The 20,768-nt window shown below is 38.0% G+C and overlaps 1 protein-coding gene across 1 annotated transcript in view; it reads right to left on the reverse strand.

The window, feature by feature from the left end:
* Nucleotides 1-20,768, reverse strand: part of sspo (SCO-spondin) — a 131,504-nt gene that overhangs the window by 56,872 nt on the left and 53,864 nt on the right. Inside the window, 20 exon segments of the mRNA XM_052113500.1 lie at nt 50-144; nt 235-377; nt 1,742-1,876; nt 3,012-3,182; nt 3,338-3,384; nt 6,413-6,665; nt 6,895-7,065; nt 10,814-10,987; nt 11,089-11,180; nt 11,330-11,455; nt 11,586-11,715; nt 12,682-12,804; nt 12,997-13,188; nt 14,888-15,052; nt 15,128-15,274; nt 16,288-16,437; nt 17,372-17,656; nt 17,862-18,003; nt 18,285-18,498; nt 18,638-18,758. Coding sequence (XP_051969460.1) covers nt 50-144; nt 235-377; nt 1,742-1,876; nt 3,012-3,182; nt 3,338-3,384; nt 6,413-6,665; nt 6,895-7,065; nt 10,814-10,987; nt 11,089-11,180; nt 11,330-11,455; nt 11,586-11,715; nt 12,682-12,804; nt 12,997-13,188; nt 14,888-15,052; nt 15,128-15,274; nt 16,288-16,437; nt 17,372-17,656; nt 17,862-18,003; nt 18,285-18,498; nt 18,638-18,758 — 3,076 coding nt within the window.

Raw genomic sequence — 20,768 nt, forward strand, 5'->3', positions numbered from 1 at the left:
AAAACATTCATGTGGACTCAAACAAAATCAAACGTCACATTGTTGTTACCAGTTGTTGCAGTCTTTGGTGACGGTGGTTCCGGGTTTGTGTTGTTCCCCTTCTACGTGACAGCGGCAGTGTGGCAGAGGAGCACACTCGCCATCCTGATACACACACACATCAAAAAACAGATCTACACTAACAGACTTCTATTCGGAGACAGATAATCAGTTATAAATAAACTGCAAACACACCTGTAGGGCTGACCCCTCAGGGCATTGGCACCCAGGGTGGCAGTTGGCATCGCTCTGGTAATCAATCCCAAAATCAGAACACAACAGCTTGTCTCTCACACACGTGCTCCACTCCTGACCGTCGGAACAAGAGCTTCCATTTCCTGCTGTGAGAGACAGATATGTTAGTTTAGCTCCAATATCTCACTCCCCATGAGAAGCCTGGTCCAAACGGTCGGCATCTGAATCATGCTTTCACTCAGTCCCAGTATGCATGAGCAGAAGAAGAAGAAAATACCTACATGGAGCCCAAACTTGGCACAGACCTTCAGACAGTTCTGGAATAGTGTGCTGTGTCTTTTCTAACTCATGAGGGGCGAAAAGGATGAGGCAATCACTGGTCCATGAACATGTTTTCCGGGGATATTTTTAACTATTCCAGCTATAACACAATATTTAAGTGTGTCTTTCTTCTGTTTCATGAATTTGTTCAGTGTCATTGACTGATTAGTTCAGTGGCCACTTCTAGAGATTTACATTTACATTTATGCATTTGACAGACGCTTTTATCCAAAGAGACATACAGTGCACTTATTACAGGGACAATCCCCCCGGAGCAACCTGGAGTTAAGTGTCTTACTCAAGGACACAATGGTGGTGACTGTGGGGATCTAACCAGCAACCTTCTGATTACCAGTTATGTGCTTTAGTCCACTACACCACCACCTCTCCTATGTTTTCGTTTATAAACGCATCTTTTTCTCTCCGTTTTGGCCGTCCATCCACACTGAGATGGCATTTTTCTATTTGAGCTTTTTGAAAACGCAGTTTTCGCGTTGTAGTGTGGACTGTGAAAACGGATATATCTGAAAATGATGATGTATTTGTTACCATGTGACGCAGTCATGTGATCTATCCAACCAAAACAATCAAGATGGCGGCCCGTGTTATAGCGGCGCTCACTTATCAACTTGATAGCGTTGTTAAAAAATAAATGTTACTTTGTACAACCATCACATTGCGTTCCTCTGCAGTGGTGGTGGTGTCCTGGTCTAAGCACATAACTGGTAATCTGGTAATCAGAAGGTTGCTGGTTCAAGCCCCACAGTCACCACCATTGTGTCCTTGAGTAAGACACTTAACTCCAGGTTGCTCCGGGGGGATTGTCCCTGTAATAAGTGCTCTGTATGTCTCTTTGGATAAAAGCATCTGCCAAATGCATAAATGTACATGTAAATGTAAATGTTCCTTCAAAGGCGAAGGGAAGTTTACTCTGAATTGGTGTCCGGTGACGGAACACGAGGACAATTGCGTGTCAGACCGTACATGCAACGGGGATTCTCCGCATGCGCAGTAACATGATTTAAGCGTTTTCATCCGTTTCAGTGTGGACGAGCAACTTTTGGAAAACGCTTGAAAACTTAAGTGTGGACGGAGAGCGCTTTGAACCGAAAACGCCGTTTTCAAATGTATCCGGATGAAGGTAGATGTAGCCTAAGAAAGTGACCGTGTTGAATTCTCGACTCACCGCAGGGCTGAAGGTTACAGGCGCTGAACTGCTGTGGGGTTCCGTGTATTCTGATTGGTCCTCTGGTTCTGTTCCTGTATCCACCTCCACAGGGAACTGAACACTTGGACCACTGACTCCACGGCTCCTTCATTCCTGAACACAGAAAACAATTCCACATTACAGACCACTACAACTCTACACTTACATACAGTCAGTCGCGGAGCTAGGGGGATGCCAAGGGTGGACCCCATTGGCCACCCCACTCGCAATTGCTGTTTTAGTAATTTTTTTGGTCATCTATAGGCACAATTTAGTTCTTTAGAGGTGAAATCATCTCTGTACAAATGTACAAACTTAACATGTGCACACCAAGTTCCCCAAACCTCTCCATTCCGGGAATCATTTACAGATTAATCAGCGCTGATAGTTGCTTTTTGGAACTATCGGTTATGGAAAAAATCTGAAGATAGTTGCCGATAATGTTTTTTGTTTATACTGTATATTCCTCCACGTTCCTCTATGGCCAAAACTTCCTCTGATGAGTATATAGGCTACAAAAAAGCTTAATTTGGTGAATATTTACACATTGAAAAATAGCCACAGCTCTGTTATCGTCACAGTATGACTAATTCACAATGATCCACTGTTGATTAATTACTGCTGAAACACTATTTATTAGCCCATATGACAATGTTTACTTTATAGTGATTCTATTGTAATACATTATAGATTATTTTAAGAGTGCATGTTTTGTTTCTGTTGTGTGTTTGTGTGAGCTGGAAAAACAAACATTTCAAAATAAGAGTCCCCGGTGTATTTCAGGCATATTTGTATTCAAAAGTCCTGCATTGTGCACCAAATCTTCATTTCTTTTCTGGTTATTATTGGGATTTTACTTAATTTGTAACTGTTGTTAGCCCCTATGTCTGTGCCTGTTACAGTAAGGAAAGACTAGGATATATATATATATACATTCGATAAATCGATTTTAAAAACTATCAGTTGATGAATTGTTTTTCAGCTACTTTTATGACACTTTTGGGGCATTTTCTAAGCTTTAACGTGAGTCACTATTCGCTGCCGTTGTATTGAAAAACATCTTATTCTGTGTTCAAAAAAAAAAAAAGTCATAAGACATGACACGGGGGTTTTCAGGTTCAGAAGAATAATGCAATCTGTTCATAATATATAAACATATCTTTCTGGGCCAAAAAAATAGGCATCTTCGAAGGCAGCATCAATTCATATTTCAATAATATTTGTTGTCATTTACACATGATGTCATTACCGAAACAGGGTTTAATGCTACATGTGTCCAGTTCCAGGCGGTCGCCCTTGCAGGCGCGCCCACCAAAAGCTGGCGCTGGATTGGTTCCTGAGCGATAGCGCCGCCTGATTCCCACATCACATGTCCTACTGCACGTGCTCCAGGCTGTCCATTCACTCCACCCACAATCCACTGCAGAAATGAGAGAAAATATTTAAGAACATGTATAATGAAAGTGTTACAGATGAACAGAATAAAACAACTACAGCATGTTGAGGAGAGATTCTAATAGGGGATGAATACAGAATATATGAATCACACTGGAGGATGTGATGTGTTGTACTGACCAGAGCAGGGCGCTGTTCCACACGTCATCTCTCCGTTAATACAAGTGCTGTGAGCAAACACACGAAACACATTTAATTAATCAACATTTATAGTTTTTTATGAGCTCATACTCATTTAGAAACTACATTTTAAAAACACCACAGGCCAATTTAAGAGACTTTTGAAGTAATTAAATATACTGTAGGGATGGATACAGACTTCCCGATTTGTTTCGATTCTGATTCACAAGCTCTCGATTCGATTCCTATTTCGATTTGATTCAGTTCTGATGAATGTCCATTTTACTTCCATATGAAAGCAATTTGATGATTTTATACCACAACAAAATAACAATTTGAGTACACAGTATTACACGTTCTCAAGTAATTATTCAAGACTATTTTAATTATTCAAATGAACAGACATTAATAAATTAAGAACAAATATACAAATGAGAGTAAAAAAGCAATGAAATGTAACATAAAACTATTGTTTTTGTTGTTTGATTAATATTAATGATATATTAGACAGTGGCAAATCTATTAGGCAGCATTTACACTTAAAGTCCGATATTTAGAAATTTATCTGTTTACATTGACTTTAAATGTTTACATTAATACCGTACAAAGACGGGCATTTTCAAGGTATTTTATGGTGTATTTTACCATTAAGGGGCAAATCCGTTTTACCCCAACTTTCACGTGCTCAAGCAGCCACCTGTAAGCAAAGCTATTTCGTTAACGAAAACTAAAAGATAACTAATATTTTCATAAACAGAAATACAAATAAAAATCAACATGATTGTAAAAATGTTTATTGAACTAAAATACTTTTTATAACTCCAAAACTAACAGACCTAAAATGACCTTGAATTAATTATTATTTTTCAAAACATAGATTATTATCAAATCAGTCTTCATTAAAGATGTAAAAAAAAATAATAATAAAATGCCTTTTAATAATAAAATTAGATAGCGATTACACAAAATGAACGATGTTAAACACATTGAAATTATTTCAGTAAGCATTTTGTCTTTGGCAGCCATAAAAGGTAACACTTAATTTTGATGGTCCCAAGTAGATATTTAAATGACTAAATCTGACTATCAACTGGCTTGCTAAAACTAGTAAACAGTGTTTCAACAAACATTCAGTAGACTATCAATAGCCTGTATAACAGCAGCAAAATAACAGCTTATCGACTGCCTTGCTATAGCTAGTAAACAGTGTTTCAACAAACATTCAGTAGACTATCAATAGCCTGTATAACAGCAGCAAAATAACAGCTTATCGACTGGCTTGCTATAGCTAGTAAACAGTGTTTCAACAAACATTCAGTAGACTATCGATAGCCTGTATAACAGCAGCAAAATAACAGTTTATCGACTGGCTTGCTATAGCTAGTAAACAGTGTTTCAACAAACATTCAATAGACTATCGATAGCCTGTATAACAGCAGCAAAATAACAGCTTATCGACTGACATGCTATAGCTAGTAAACAGTGTTTCAACAAACATTCAGTAGACTATCAATAGCCTGTATAATGCAGCAAAATAACAGCTTATCGACTGGCTTGCTATAGCTAGTAAACAGTGTTTCAACAAACATTCAGTAGACTATCGATAGCCTGTATAACAGCAGCAAAATAACAGCTTATCGACTGACATGCTATAGCTAGTAAACAGTGTTTCAACAAACATTCAGTAGACTATCGATAGCCTGTATATCAGCAGAAAAATAACAGCTTACTGACTGGCTTGCTATAGCTAGTAAACAGTGTTTCAACAAACATTCAATAGACTATCGATAGCCTGTATAACAGCAGCAAAATAACAGCTTATCGACTGACATGCTATAGCTAGTAAACAGTGTTTCAACAAACATTCAGAAGACTATCGATAGCCTGTATATCAGCAGAAAAATAACAGCTTACTGACTGGCTTGCTATAGCTACTAAACAGTGTTTCAACAAACATTCAGTAGACTATCAATAGCCTGTATAACAGCAGAAAAATAACAGCTTATCGACTGGCTTGCTATAGCTAGTAAACAGTGTTTCAACAAACATTCAGTAGACTATCAATAGCCTGTATAACAGCAGCAAAATAACAGCTTATCGACTGACTTGCTATAGCTAGTAAACAGTGTTTCAACAAACATTCAGTAGACTATCAATAGCCTGTATAACAGCAGCAAAATAACAGCTTATCGACTGGCTTGCTATAGCTAGTAAACAGTGTTTCAACAAACATTCAGTAGACTATCAATAGCCTGTATAACAGCAGCAAAATAACAGCTTATCGACTGACTTGCTATAGCTAGTAAACAGTGTTTCAACAAACATTCAGTAGACTATCAATAGCCTGTATAACAGCAGCAAAATAACAGCTTATTAATTGGCTTGCTATAGCTAGTAAACAGTGTTTCAACAAACATTCAGTAGACTATCGATAGCCTGTATAACAGCAGCAAAATAACAGCTTATTAATTGGCTTGCTATAGCTAGTAAACAGTGTTTCAACAAACATTCAGTAGACTATTGATAGCCTGTATAACGCAGCAAAATAACAGCTTATTAATTGACTTGCTATAGCTAGTAAACAGTGTTTCAACAAACAATCCCTAGCAACTGGGCCAATTTGGATGTTTAGGAGACTTGGCTGGAGTCACTCAGCACACCTTGGATTCAAACTCGTGACTCCAGGGGTGATAGTCAGCGTCAATACTTTTTAATAATTCTAATAACTTCTCAATATTTGTGTAGTCTCTTTCCCTTTTGGCCTGTTAACAAGAACGGCCATTTATTGCCTTGCGATCATCTTGTCGCTCGCGATCGACGTAATGAACACGACTGATATAGGGCATAATATGGATCTGCGATTTTATGAATGAATATAGACATCATTCAAATGAAGATCACGATTAATTGGAAAATCCTTCTCTTTTTTTTTGCCCAGCCCTATTCATTACAATATTAGTGATTAAGAAATTTACAAATATGTTGACCACAAATATATTCAAATATATAATTTCCCTTATACCTGTACATTCATATATTATAACCTAAATTCTTGTTGAAAAATCCAAAAGTTACCAGTTGTTACAGAGGTCGTAGGGCACACTGTCTCCCTGCATATACAGCGCCCCCTTATGGTAACATGGGCAGCGGTCCAGAGGCACACATGTGTTATTGAAGATATAATGACCAGGTGAACAGTAACAGCCATCGTAACACTCTGTAGCACACTCAACGTCTGCCATGGCATCTAGACACACACGCGGGCATGCGCCACCGTTAGCCCGACACTGCTGATTAGACAGGAAGCTCATGCCCTCTGGACACACACCTGCAACACAAACACACACTCCAGTTTGTTTTAATAATCTCTATGCATTTAAAGTTTTTACAAGGGATTACCATTAATTACCACATGATAGCCATATTTATATACCTAGAAATTCACGTAGTAGTTACATAACTTAGTAGTTATAAATACCAGGCTGCATTTATGTTTCTGATTTTTAGTCTAAATGTTGCATAATATTAATGTAAGCTGATGTGTGACATTGTGTTACCCAAGCAAGGCTGGACATTACAGTCTCGTGTCTGTATATGAGGCCCGGGACAGCTGAGCCCTCCATACAGCGGTGCAGGAGAGCTGCAGTAACGCCCTCTCGTCTGTACTCCAGAGTCACAATCAGATGAACAATTAGACCAACTCGACCAGGACGACCAGCCCCCGTTAACTACACACATGAGAGAGATATTCCACATTAGAGTCGGTTAAACACATCAGTAATACTGTCTATAAAAAACACGCCGTATAACATTCTGTGTTGCACTTTATTTTGCAGGTCCCAAGTAGATATTTAACTGATTATAAGTGACCTATCAACTGGCTTGCTATAGCTAGTAAACAGTGTTTCAACACACATAAAGTGTTACAGAGTGGCACATGTAGAATGTTTTAAAATAAAATTCTGACTGTTTTTGATGCATGAAATCGTCACGGACACTATATAATTCGCATTATCACTTATCAGCATTTTCAACCCTCTCTCTGACTTTAACCATTAAACGGGCAGTTTTTGTAAACATACAGTCCTGTAATTTTAAGAGTTCGATTTTTAAAAGACGAGTTATGGGGGCCTGGGCCTACCACCCCTGGAGTCACGAGTTTGAATCCAAGGCATGCCGAGTGACTCCAGCCAGGTTTCCTAAGCAACCAAATTGGCCCGGTTGCTAGGTAGGGTAGAGTCACATGGGGTTAGAGCCCGAAGCCATTTGTTTTGAGAATAATGGCTGGCTGATGAAGTTACTGGCTGGCTAGCCGGCTCAGCCAAAACCTAAATGGCTGCTGCAGCCGCCAAACTTTTCATAGCAGCAAATGGCTGAAGCTGCCACTTCATGTCTACAGATGTCTATGTTATACTGATTTACTAGATCTCAAAATTTCCAAGCAATGCATGGCTTACACTATATTTCTATAGTGTAAGAAAACACCAGATTTTACTTTCACAACATATGTACATATTTATTTTGTAGTCTGTATGCTACTAAACATTTTCAAATAGCCTACAATGTGTTGTGTTTAGGCTAAATGTATGTAGGCTAAGTTGTATACAATAACTTGGCATTATCATGGATGAAGCTTATCATATTACACCTTGAAGGAGCAAGTGATGATCGTTTGCCATTGAGCAGTAGGCCAGTGGAACTAAACATGCGTTCCACCGGCACACTACCTGGTGAAATGGAGAGGTAGCACCGGGCCATAGCGGACAGTGTGGGAAAAGTATTGCTATTATTGAAGACAAATATCCAAAAATCTCAAAATTGACCAGTAAAAAAAAAACGATGTTTTTGCCTGCCGTGTCTCGCCTTAATATAAACACACACTGTTATCAGTATTATTTTGGACAAAGTTTTGCACATTTCACTTCAATGTACACTGAAGCATGCGTCGTGAATTAGCAATGTGGAAACGGTGGTTTGTTACTGCAGTAATATCACGTTCAGTGCTATAAATCTCTCCGTTCCAGAATATTTGGTTCATAACATCAATCTTTGATTCAGGTGTTTGTGCAACCGTGCCCTGAAGATTTAACAAAAGTCTGGGTAGGCCTAAGTTAAAAAAAAAAAAGTAAGTAGGAATTAAGAAAGTATGTGAGAAGTGAGATCAAAATTACCTTGCTTGCTTCTTTCCGCCATTTCACCTCAGTGCGAGAAAAAAATGCAACGCTTCTTCTGTACGGAAAACGAGCAATTTTAATTGGTCGTCAATTCACTGTGAGTCTGTGTATCGTAGCAACGAGCACAAGACTGCGCTGTTATGAATCCAGTGGAAAAATAGATCTCGTGTATTGTTTATATATTTCGTGTGTGTATGTCACTATGTGATAGAATTATTATTTGATGCAAATAATTCTAGCTGGCTCAGCCAAACTTTATCAGATGGCAGCTCAATTTCTGAAATTCTAAATGGCGCAAATGGCGGCGGCTTCGGGGTCTACATGGGGTAACCTCCTCGTGGTGGCTATAATGTGGTTCTCGCTCTCGGTGGGCCGCGTGATGAGTTGTGTGTGGATGCCACGGAGAATAGCGTCTCCGTCACCCGGATTGAGGCGAGACACTACGCCACCACGAGGACTTAGAGAACATTGGGAATTGGGTATTCCAAATGGGGAGAAAATGTGAGAGAAAAAAAAGACGAGTTATGATTGGCTAGCTTCTGTTCGTCAACGCGTGTCTGACTGAAGAAGACTTAATAGGTATGTAAATTGGAAACTTTAAAAAGTTAATGCATGAACATGCAGAATAGGGACACAGAAATGAGCAGTACACACACTAGAAGCTCAGTTACAGGTACATATATAGTTCACATAAAGCTGAACAACTTTCATACTCACAGTCATTAGCTACGACCAACAGGAAGTCGGCCATTTTGTATTTTCTGAAAATCGTAGGCTCTGAACTTTTAAATACTCCTCCTAGGGGATTATTGTGATTTACACCAAATTTGTGTAACATCATGCCAAGACAATGCAGATGCTAAATTGCAAACAGATTTTTTTATATTTCGAACAGTGTCACCATGGCGAAGCAATACATTTATTGTGAAAACTGGAAAACAGGTAGTGCCTCATATCTTCTGTGTGGATTGTGAGATTATGATGAAAATTCAGCTCTAAGTTTGGTAATGAGGGCTGATCACATTGACGTGGCTATTATGGGTCACAGTCATAGCGCCACCAACTGGCAGCATGAAGTATGGTACTTTTTAAGTACAAGGGGGGCTCTGTAGCACCCCCTTTAAAATGGGCATGTAAGACTGCCTCTGTAGCACCCCCATTTTCACCTACAGTCAACAAAATGTATTCATATATAGTTCTTAAGCCAGACAATTTTCATAATTATAGTCATTAGGTCCGCCCAACAAGAAGTCTGCCATTTTGGATTTTTTTGAATATTGCAGTCTCTGAACTTTCAAATACTCCTCCTAGGTGATTCATGAGACTGTCATCACACTTAGACAACATTTTGCCAAGACACTGAAGATGCTAAATTGCGAACAGATTTTGATATATCGAACGGTGTTGCCATGGTGAGGCATTAATGGTGAAAAATGGGAAACAGGAAGTGTCTCACATCTTCTGTGTGTAATGTGTGATTTAGATAAAAATTTAGATGTATGTTTAGTCTTGGGGGATAATCAAATTTTGGGTCATGGTCATAGCGCAACCACCTGGCAGCAGGAAGTGTAGCTCTTACAACAGACTTTAAAATAGTCCTCTTATGTTTATTCAAATTACTTAAAAATGGCCAAATGTATGTGTCCACCTGGCATTGTTTTCTGAAAGCCACCAGGTGGAAGTGGACCAGTTATGCTTGGTCCTGTCATCGTGGCTCTATCATAAGAGAGGGCGTAATGGTCAACTACCATAGAATGTCTATGGGACCGCTAAGATATGCTATTTTATGCTAAGCTTGACGCATTACAAAGGTTCTGCTCTTCAAACCTTTTAAATGAATCGCATTTGTTAATGTGTAACGGGAGCCAGCTGGTAGATAGCTGTGCAGTGTGTAAACCTCACTCTCTAGCGACTGACGCTAGAGGCTGTAGCCTCCTTGTTAGAGCACCCGGAGACCTAGGTTCGAGTCCCGTATGGAGCGGGTAGGACAAGAGCGTCATATTGGTGCCGTGACCCGGATGGGAGAGGTGCAGCCTCCTTGTTAGAGCACCCGCCTCCCACGCCGGAGACCTAGGTTCGAGTCCCGTACGGAGCGGGTAGAACAAGAGCGTCACAAAGGCGTTAACAACTCAATTATTTTAGGTTAATGTACTGGCCCCATTCACTTCCATTATAAGTGATTTTTGCGTTTTTATTAATAAAAAGTGATGAGACTAAATTATTTTCTGTGGTAAATCAACGTTATGTAGCAAATGCTGTTGATTGAGCTTAACTTGTATTGAACCTGGAATATTATATTTACCCGGGCAGTGGAATGTGTTGCAAGGTTCCTGTTCTTCCGTGTCTCCACCACAAGGGGTGCTGTTGTCTGTGTGATTACAGCTCCTGAAGCGTTGTCGCAGTCCAACAGCGTCCACATGAAGAAAACACGTCTTACTGCACTCTGACCACACACTCCACGCGACTCCCTCAGGAACTGAAGTTTATACACATCAGAGAAAGAGAGGAGACTAGTTTAACCAAAGAGAAATACAAAAAGTGTCATTTGTGCTACTACATCACACTGTTAATTCTTACTGTCTGAACAGGGCGTGTAGCACCGGCGGGCTTCCGTAGAGTCGCCCTCACATGGCACGACTCCCGACACGCTCATTGGGCTCAGAGGAGACCTGAGTAAACATGGCATAGATGCTTTTTTTTCATTCATTCTTGACCCTGATGAAAAGACTTGCTTAGATCAGCGTGAATTTATATACTGGTCCAATCTGGTTTATGCTGGTTAGTGCTGGTCTAAGTTAGTTTTAGTTTGATAGTTTACCTGTAGCGGTGTTGTATTCCAGTCCCACAGCTGCTGTCACATGACGTCCATGAAGACCAGGCTGACCAATAACAGTGAGCGACACATCTGGATTCATCACATGTTACACGGCCATCTTTACACACGCTGTACAAGACGTCACATGGTGCAGATTTACATATTGTAACTTTATATGAACCATCAAAAGCGGCTTAATAATAAGCAGGAGAGTTGATCATGAATTAATGTTAAAATGCACCAATTAAAATCGACTGACCATGTGCTGCAGCTATTGTTGTTTACTTCCTCTCCGGGTTGCAGGATTGAATCGTCCCATAAACACTCACATTTACTGGCATTGACACAACGGCCAGCTCGCAGGAAGAGACCAGGAGGACAACGACATCCTGAACAATGAAAGTAAAGGGAATAACGGCAAACTAAAAAAGACTAAGAGACTTATTTCAATGACATGACCTTAATTTTGTATGTCCACACGTATTAGATGATTCACACAAACACTTACTTGAATACACGTCTTCTATGACAAACATGCTTTCAATATCTGAGTTCAAAGTAATTTTAATTACGTTTTCTGGGGCTTAAAGTAACAAACGTCATGTGGTGTAACCGTCCAGAAACACACACGCACAAAAAATCTAATTAAAAGCTGAAATTTCTAGAACAAAATACATGTTGGCATGAGTTGTGCTGTATAATCCCCATTTTTTCACCCCAATATGTAACGCCCAATTCCCAATGCTCTCGAAGTCTTCATGGTGGAGTAGTGACTCGCCTCAATCCGGGTGGCGGAGGACGAATCTCAGTTGCCTCCGCGTCTGAGACCGTCAATCCGCGCATCTTATCACGTGACTTGTTGAGTACGTTACCATGGAGACATAGCGCGTGTGGAGGCTTCATGCTATTCTCCGCGGCATCCACGCACAACTCACCACACGCCCCACCGAGAGCGAGAACCACATTATAGCGACCACGAGGAGGTTACCCCATGTGACTCTACCCTCCCTAGCAACCGGGCCAATTTGGTTGCTTAGGAGACCTGACTGGAGTCACTCAGCACGCCCTGGATTCAAACTCGTGTCTCCAGGTGTGATGAAGACCCACAATACTGTGTGTGAAGTTTTAAAAACAAATTATTCATTTATTTTATCATTAAATATCAATATTAAAAAAAATAAAAAATATGAAAATGCTCATTTGGTTTCGGTCATTTGGGGGTACCATGAGAAAACCTCTTGATACCCTTGACCTAAAAATTATATTTGTAAAAAGAAATATATATATATTTTAATATCACCTTCACTATATCTACTGACAGTCTTGAAATAACCTGTATGTGCGTGATGTGGTACCTGTAGTGCAGTTTAAGGTACAGTTTCTCTCAGAGTAAAGGTCAGAGCAGGTCACGGGACATGGATCCATTGTTCCAGCCAAACAGTCGGACTCTTTCACTAATATCATGCCTCCAGTGCAGCCTGTGGCAGACAGTAACACACAGATTTATGAAGTTCAGTGGGTTAAACTTGACCAAAGTGTTATTTTCATTATTTGTAACAGGACGCAGGATGGAACAAGTGCAAGTGAAATCATGTGATCCACGAGTACTCGATACGGACCCTACACGTCAACTAATGGCCTAGTCAAGGCAGTATGTGATGTGTACTCACCCGTCTGTGTGTCTGTATGCGGCCCGCAGGAATGTGTGTTACAGGTGAGTATCTGTCGTGTCAAACCCTCACAGTCTCTACCAGCGTTTTTGGGTGGCGGGTTTGAGCAGGTTCTGTTCCTCACCTTCAGTCCGCTACCGCACGAGACGTCACAAACTGACCACGCACTCCACTCCGACCACTGACCGTCCACTGAGACAGAGAGATTTCATTATCATTCTTACTTTACATTGTCCCCTTCTCTTATTTTCTCCCTGATTTCAATATTTACCTCACCTTATTCACGTGGTATAACATTCACTTCTGTACTATAAATGCTTCATGCGCTTTTTAATATTTTATTTTATTTTTCAATGTCCATTTCTCTTATTTTTAATCTTCATTTCTGTATTTGCTCCACCTTATTTATTTGATAAAAAAAATACTTTTGTACTATAAATGCTTTAATTGAATTTTTCCTTTCTTTTATTCTCTCCTTCATTACTATATTTATAGAATAATATATTTATTTGGTCTAAAATGTACTTGTGTACTATAAATTATTTATTTAAATAGAATTAAATTGAATAATTTAATTAAATAATTAAATTTAAATTTAAAATAAACTAAAAATGTATTTCAATAAAATTAAATAAAAATGTTCTCTTTCTTTTATTCTCTCCTTCATTAAATTGAATTGAATAATTTAATTTAATTTTTAATTTAAATTTAAAATAAAATAAAATTTTCCCTTTCTTTTATTCTCTCCTTCATTAAATTATTTATTTAAATTGAATAATTTAATTAAATAATTTAATTTTAATTTAAAATAAAATAAAATAATAAAATAAAATAAAAATTAAATTAAATTAAAATGTTCCCTTTCTTTTATTATCTCTTTCATTAAATTGAATTGAATAATTTTATTTACTTTTGAATTTTAATTTAAAATAAAATAATCTTTAATTTAATTTAATAAAATGTAATTAAATTAAATGTAATTTAATTTTCCCTTTCTTTTATTCTCTCCTTCATTACTATATTTATAGTATATCATCTTTATTTGATATAGAATTTACTTGTGTACTATAAATTCTTTATTTAAATTGAATTAAATTGAATAATTTAATTAAATAATTTAATATAATTTAATAAAAAAATATATATTTTTAATTAAATTAAAATGTACCCTTTCTTTTACTCTCTCCATTACTATATTTATAGAATAATATATTTATTTGGTATAAAATTAACTTGTGTACTATACATTATTTATTTAAATTGAAATGAATTGAATAATTTAATTAAATAATTCAATTCAATTTACTTTTTAATTAAAATTTAAAATAAAATAAGAAATAAAATGTAATTTAATTAAATTAATTAAGTATATCACCTTATCGATTTTGTATAAAAATCTTCTTCTGAACTATTAATAAATGAAATGAAATTAAATTAAAATTAAACAAAATTTTATTTAATTATAATCTTTCTTTTATTCTCTCCTTCATTACTATATTTACGTCACATTATTTATTTTCTATAAAATCCTCTTCTTTAATATAAATACTTTACATGCTTTGTTAATTTAGTAAATGCATATAATAATAATAATAATAATAATAATAATAATAACTTTATTTTTACATAGCGCCTTTAAAGGTAGCTTCTCAAGGCACTTTACATACAGTAGTCAAAACAATATACACAATAGAAACACGTCTACCGCTATAATTACAGTAATAATAAGAATAATAATCATGCCAATAAGGAATAAAATATGTTAAAATGGCTTATGTGGCTCGAGCAATCAGAATGTAGATCCTATTTACAATAAAACAGACCGTGGCTGTAACACATCATTAAAAACGGTGTCATTTATACCAGAAACATCCAGTTATTTTGTTGTTACCTGGACACGCCTCCAGGAAACATGCCCGACTGTCAAACTGTGCCCCGCCGCAGGAACCACCGGGACGGGCATCTCTCAGAATATTCCTCTGGCGAAACAGAGAGCCCAATCCACACGATGCACTGCACTGACTCCACGAACTCCACGCAGACAGAATACAGTCGACTGGAGGAGACAAACACACCTCTGTCAGTCCCGTGAACCACTGCTCTGATGTGAGATGAGTAGTTGTGGACTTACAGCAGTCGTTCTCATCAGATCCGTCAGCACAGTCTCTACGGAGATCACACCTCTTATTCAGACTCACACACTCGCCGCTCCAGCAGCTGAACTGTTTGGCAGAACAGGAGTCAGGCAGCAGGGGGCGTCCGGTGGGTGTGATGGGTCCTGAGAGAAGAGATGTGCCAATCATGTTAACCTAATGAAATGTCAGTAAATGTATTCATTGCACAGCTCTCTTAAACACTGAATTCTGATTGGTAAAAGGTGCCTTCATGCAGTCTGATATTTCTATATAACAAATAAAGTAATAAAGGATATAGCGATTACAGACCAATATCATTATTTCTACTTGACATATCACTCTGCGATCTCTACAAGTAAGCTAATAAAATCATTACAATTATTTTTTGGCATGTAAACGCTGCAAGTTCACACATGTATGCAAACATTTGTAATCGCTACAAGTTATTATGTCTTTGTACAGCTTCCTTGAGCATGGGAAAGGCTCATTATAAATTAAACATATTATTATTATTATTATTATTATATTATACAAATGTAAAAACAGGACATGGTGTCACCGAAAATAGGGATGTCCCGATACCATTGTCTTTAGAATGAGTACGACTACCGATATTTACTTTTGGTATTCGGCTATCCGGGTAGGGAAGGCGGTATTGCCCCAAGTGAAGGACTTCAAGTACCTCGGGGTCTTGTTCACGAGTGAGGGGACAATGGAGCGGGTGGTTGGCCGGAGAATCGGGGCAGCGGGGGCGGAATTGCACTCGCTCTATCGCACCGTTGTCACGAAAAGAGAGCTGAGCCGGAAGGCAAAGCTCTCGATCTACCGGTCAATTTTCGTTCCTACCCTCACCTATGGTCTGGGTCATGACCGAAAGAACTAGGTCACGAGTACAAGCGGCTGAAATGGGCTTCCTCAGAAGGGTGGCGGGCTTCTCCCTTAGAGATAGGGTGAGGTTTTTAATATATGCTATATCATTGTTTTTAGATTTTTATGTCTTGCATTAAACTTTTTAAATCTACGTGGCTACAATGGCTGTTTGGTTGAAATGACGGTTACTCTGTACTTAAGTGACACAAAGTGACAACAGTTTTAAAGATTGTTGGTCCTCATTAAGGTATGTAAACGTGTAATATTGTTAGTGTTTTATTTTTACCGCAGTGATCCTCATCCGAGCCGTCAGGACAGTCCTCGCGGCCGTCACACACAAACGCTGCTTCAACACAACCGAATGACCTGCAGGTAAACTGTCCTTCCACGCACAGTATTCTGGGTAAACCATCATCAGGTGTCGTGTCCCACGGTCCTTGAAAATTTATAATATTGAAAACATTTGAATAAGCATCTAGTTTAAACATTTTTAAGAAAATGTGAGCCCATGCAAAACTAGTGCTAGGGTGCTGTGGGTGATTGCCATTGCTATCAGGTTGCTAAGATGTTATGCATATCTGCTAGCTGGTTACTTATATATATATATATTAGTCAATATTTTACTACAGTCTTGACAAACATAAAATAGGCATCGTTATAAAGCTTTGAATCTCTACTTTCCAATGCATGTATGCATTATGACCAAAACTGAACAAGTACTTTGACATTTGCAGACAAAAACTCGTTGGAAAGCCTGTTTTACTAACGGAGAAAAATATAGCGAGTAATATCTAAGTATATATCTTTGACATACATGTTACATGTAAACAGGTGTTGCTTATATGCCGCGATTTCACTTATAACTTCACGAAAATAAACAGAACTTAAAGAGGATGCACACAACACAATCGAATGCATAGACATAGATCATTAGATAATCCACACGAAGCACAATGTGCACACAGCACATAAACACATTAGCTTTCCTGGATCAGATGACTTCATAGGAAATGATGTAGTACGTTGTTCAGCATCATGGAACTCTAAACCAATCGTATTATGATTCAGATCGCTGCAACCAGAGGTGGAAGTCATCCAAATATGGGCAGAGAGGATCATTCACTCTAATTACATATGGCCACCAGGAGATGGCGACAAGTACATGACACAGACTCAATGATAACTCAAATGGCACAGAATGGAGTTTTTTAAATTTGACAAGCCATCTAAAAAAAGGTGCTGAAAGACATTTGGCTAGTGCATGTTTACATAGAAAAAACAGTCTGGAATGATGCAACAACGCCTTCGGTATGAACAGCCCATTAATGTACCAGAACCTATAGTAACAAGGCAAATGCATGAACACATACCCATTGTGTTGGTATAGGGTGTAGGTGACATCAGCCCCGGCTGTCCAGGGGTGACCACACCCTCAGTTCTGGGCGTGGTCAGTATATGCGTGCCTGGTTCTCCTGTTGGACCCCCTGGAGCCACACCAGGGCTGCCATCCTGAGGACTTCTGGTGTGCAGTCCCGGCGATCCAGTGGTGTAGTCATGGTGACCAGGACTTTCTGTTGGTCCGGTGTGGTTATGTAAGCTTGGTACACCAGAGGGCGCTGTGGGCACTGCTGGACTAGTGGGTGTGACCAACTCATCTGGCAGACAAAATGAAAATAAAACGACAAAAACATCTCCCTTGTGTTTAGATTTAAACTATTTAAAAAGCTTTTAAGAAACATAATATTTGTGTAAACGAAATGGTTGCAGAATTTTGAATTTTAGCTTTAAATTTAATGCAATGGTGGAGGGTAGATCATTAATAACACTTATAAAAACAAAATCAAGGAACAAGTCTTTTACCTCCTCTACAGCCCAGGACCTCGACACGGAGGTAAAACGTGTGGCGAAATTCTACAGGAATGATCCGGACATAGCGAGCTCTGACCAGCCGGTTTAACCAGCGCGTGACCGGCGTCCGACCTAACATCCTCACGTCAAATATCTGGCATGAACATAAATTATGAATATAAAAATATGAATTTAAACACTTTCAAATGACATGTCATTGTTTACATCGCCTAAATATAATTGACAAATCCAGTCCATTATTAGACCTATTAACTAATACAGTATATCACATATATATTGCTGCCCTGTTGGGGGTTGGGGTGCATTGTGGTGCGTCCTCTTTGGTGCCCCCTAGCAGGTGCCGCCCTAGGCAACCACCTACTTCGCCTATGCCTAGAAACGTCCCTGTATACTGTGAACTGTATTTGCAGTTACCTTTGGAACAGACCCTGTGTCTGCAGTCTCACTGTAGTTGATGAACTGATTCTCCACCAAAGCGAAAGCAAGTGTGTATTTGGTGAGGTAACCCCACATGCGTTCACTGCCCTGCGTCACCACACCAGATATCCACGTGGGCTCCAGGAAATCCACCTGGAAGTACGGATGAGTGTCTCCAGGCAATGGGCTCCACCCCGGCTCCATGATCATACTGACCGAGAAGCATCAAAACAAAAGAAGAATCAGCAGAAAATACACAATGCTATTTATTAAATATAATCATGTTTTCCTGCTTTACTCTATGTATTAACAATTCATATATAACCCTTTTTTCATAATAAAATGCTCACACATTGGGCACAACGTTCAGACGGCCAGCGTCAGCAGGATTATTCTCCCTGTATGAGGACGAGGTCAGCTGACCATAATGGACATGCCCATCCTCCAATCCCAGCGCAGAAGAGCATATACCTGACGGGAAACAGAGGCAATGCATACTAGCGTAAGGCTTACTGCACACTACCTACTTCTTTTAACTCTAAGCTCTGAAGGTGTTTTTAAAGATTTCCTGTTTCAGTGGCATATCCAAAATTAAAGGATTATAATTAAAAAAAAAAGTGTTTGGTATCATTGTAATGTGTCGTATTGTTTAATTATATAGATTATGATACATTCTGGGACTCTCAGCCTAAGAATCTGCTGCAATTTAGCCAAATATTTATTTTTATATATATAAATATAGACTTTATATTATATATCTCTGGGTGTAAATAAGGTGGCTCCATAAAACTACTTTTGTTTTCTTCCCAATCATGTCGACTGTATCTGAGAAAGATTTTGTGTTGATACGACAAAGCAATCAAAAGTTACAACATTACAAATATAATTAATCAAAGTGTCCAAAAACATCTCCAAACACATAAAAGATAATAATTGTACATAAGAACTAATTACACATGCAAACACAACAATGACTAAAGGTTTGCATAGCATGCAGACATGATTTTAGTCATGAGATTTCACAGAGTGAGTTTCATTCTGTGTCATTTGAGTCATCATTGAGTCTGTGTCGTGTATTTGGCGCCATCTCCTGGTGGTCATATGTAACATTGTGCTTCATGTGGATTATCTAATGATCTATACATCTGATTATCTTGTGTGTGGACTCGATTGAAAGATAATCACAGACTCTAAATAATGATATGTGATGTTTTATGTTCCGTATATTTTCCGTGAAGTAAACATAATTGTCAAAGACATATAATTAGCTGTTACTCACTATATATTTGTCTGTGAGTAAAACAAATAGTCTGGTGGTATTTTACTCTTTGAGAGATTTCCAACAACATATGACACATTTTTATTTTATTTTATTTTTTTTACTGATTGCAATAATATGCACAGTGCAATTTTTTTTTTATAAATGATCAAAACGGTACATTTCTTTGTCTGCAAATTTCAAAGGACTTATTCAGTTTTGGTCATAATGCTTTTTTCAAACAATACCCATTTTGTGTTGTTCAAGACATTTACATTTACATTTATGCATTTGGCAAACGCTTTTATCCAAAGCGACTTACAGAGCCCTTATTACAGGGACAATCCCCCCGGAGCAACCTGGAGTTAAGTGCCTTACTCAAGGACACAATGGTGGTGGCTGTGGGGCTCGAACCAGCATCCTTCTGATTACCAGATTACCAGTTATGTGCTTAGACCACTACACCACCACCACTCACAAGATTGTGGTTGTTAATATTTTGACGATTTGTATTTTTTTACTCGGGTTAAAAAAGTAGTAGTATGCAAAACATGGAAGCATTATGGAACCATGAAGGTAACACTGTCTATGATGCCCATATTTCTAATGCATTGTAAAGGTGTTATAATGCATTAGTAATGTCTCATAATACACCTTATAATATGTTATAACTTCTCATATAATGCATTATAACACATGCAATATCCATTTTTATCTGCAGAAGTTATAATGTATTATATATATTGTATATACTGTGTGTTATATATAATAGGTGTGCTTTAAGTAAAGTGACAAAAGTAATGTCTTCTTATAAACATCCATATGATATTTTTAAGTGCTTATAAGACATTATAAGTCATGCTGGAAGTTATAAACATTACACATGCACAAATACATCAATAACACACATGCAATGTACATTTTCAAATAAAAATAAATAAATAAAACATTTATAAAGCTACAATGTTCAAATATATGTATGTTGATCACACATTCAGTCAATCTTCTTTGTTGTAAACATACCAAAGCATTAAAAAATATATATAAATAATAATTTTTGTGCATCTTATTTGGAGATTTATTTGATAAATAACCTAAAATATAACAAGAGTGACTTATAATATAATGTAATGTATGTTACAAGTTTATGTTATGGCTGTTTGCATATTACTTTTGTAACTTATAACCACTTATTATATGATCACGTCATAAAGACTTTTGAC

Source organism: Xyrauchen texanus, chromosome 41, assembly GCF_025860055.1.
Source record: "Xyrauchen texanus isolate HMW12.3.18 chromosome 41, RBS_HiC_50CHRs, whole genome shotgun sequence".
Classification (NCBI taxonomy): Eukaryota; Metazoa; Chordata; class Actinopteri; order Cypriniformes; family Catostomidae; genus Xyrauchen; species Xyrauchen texanus.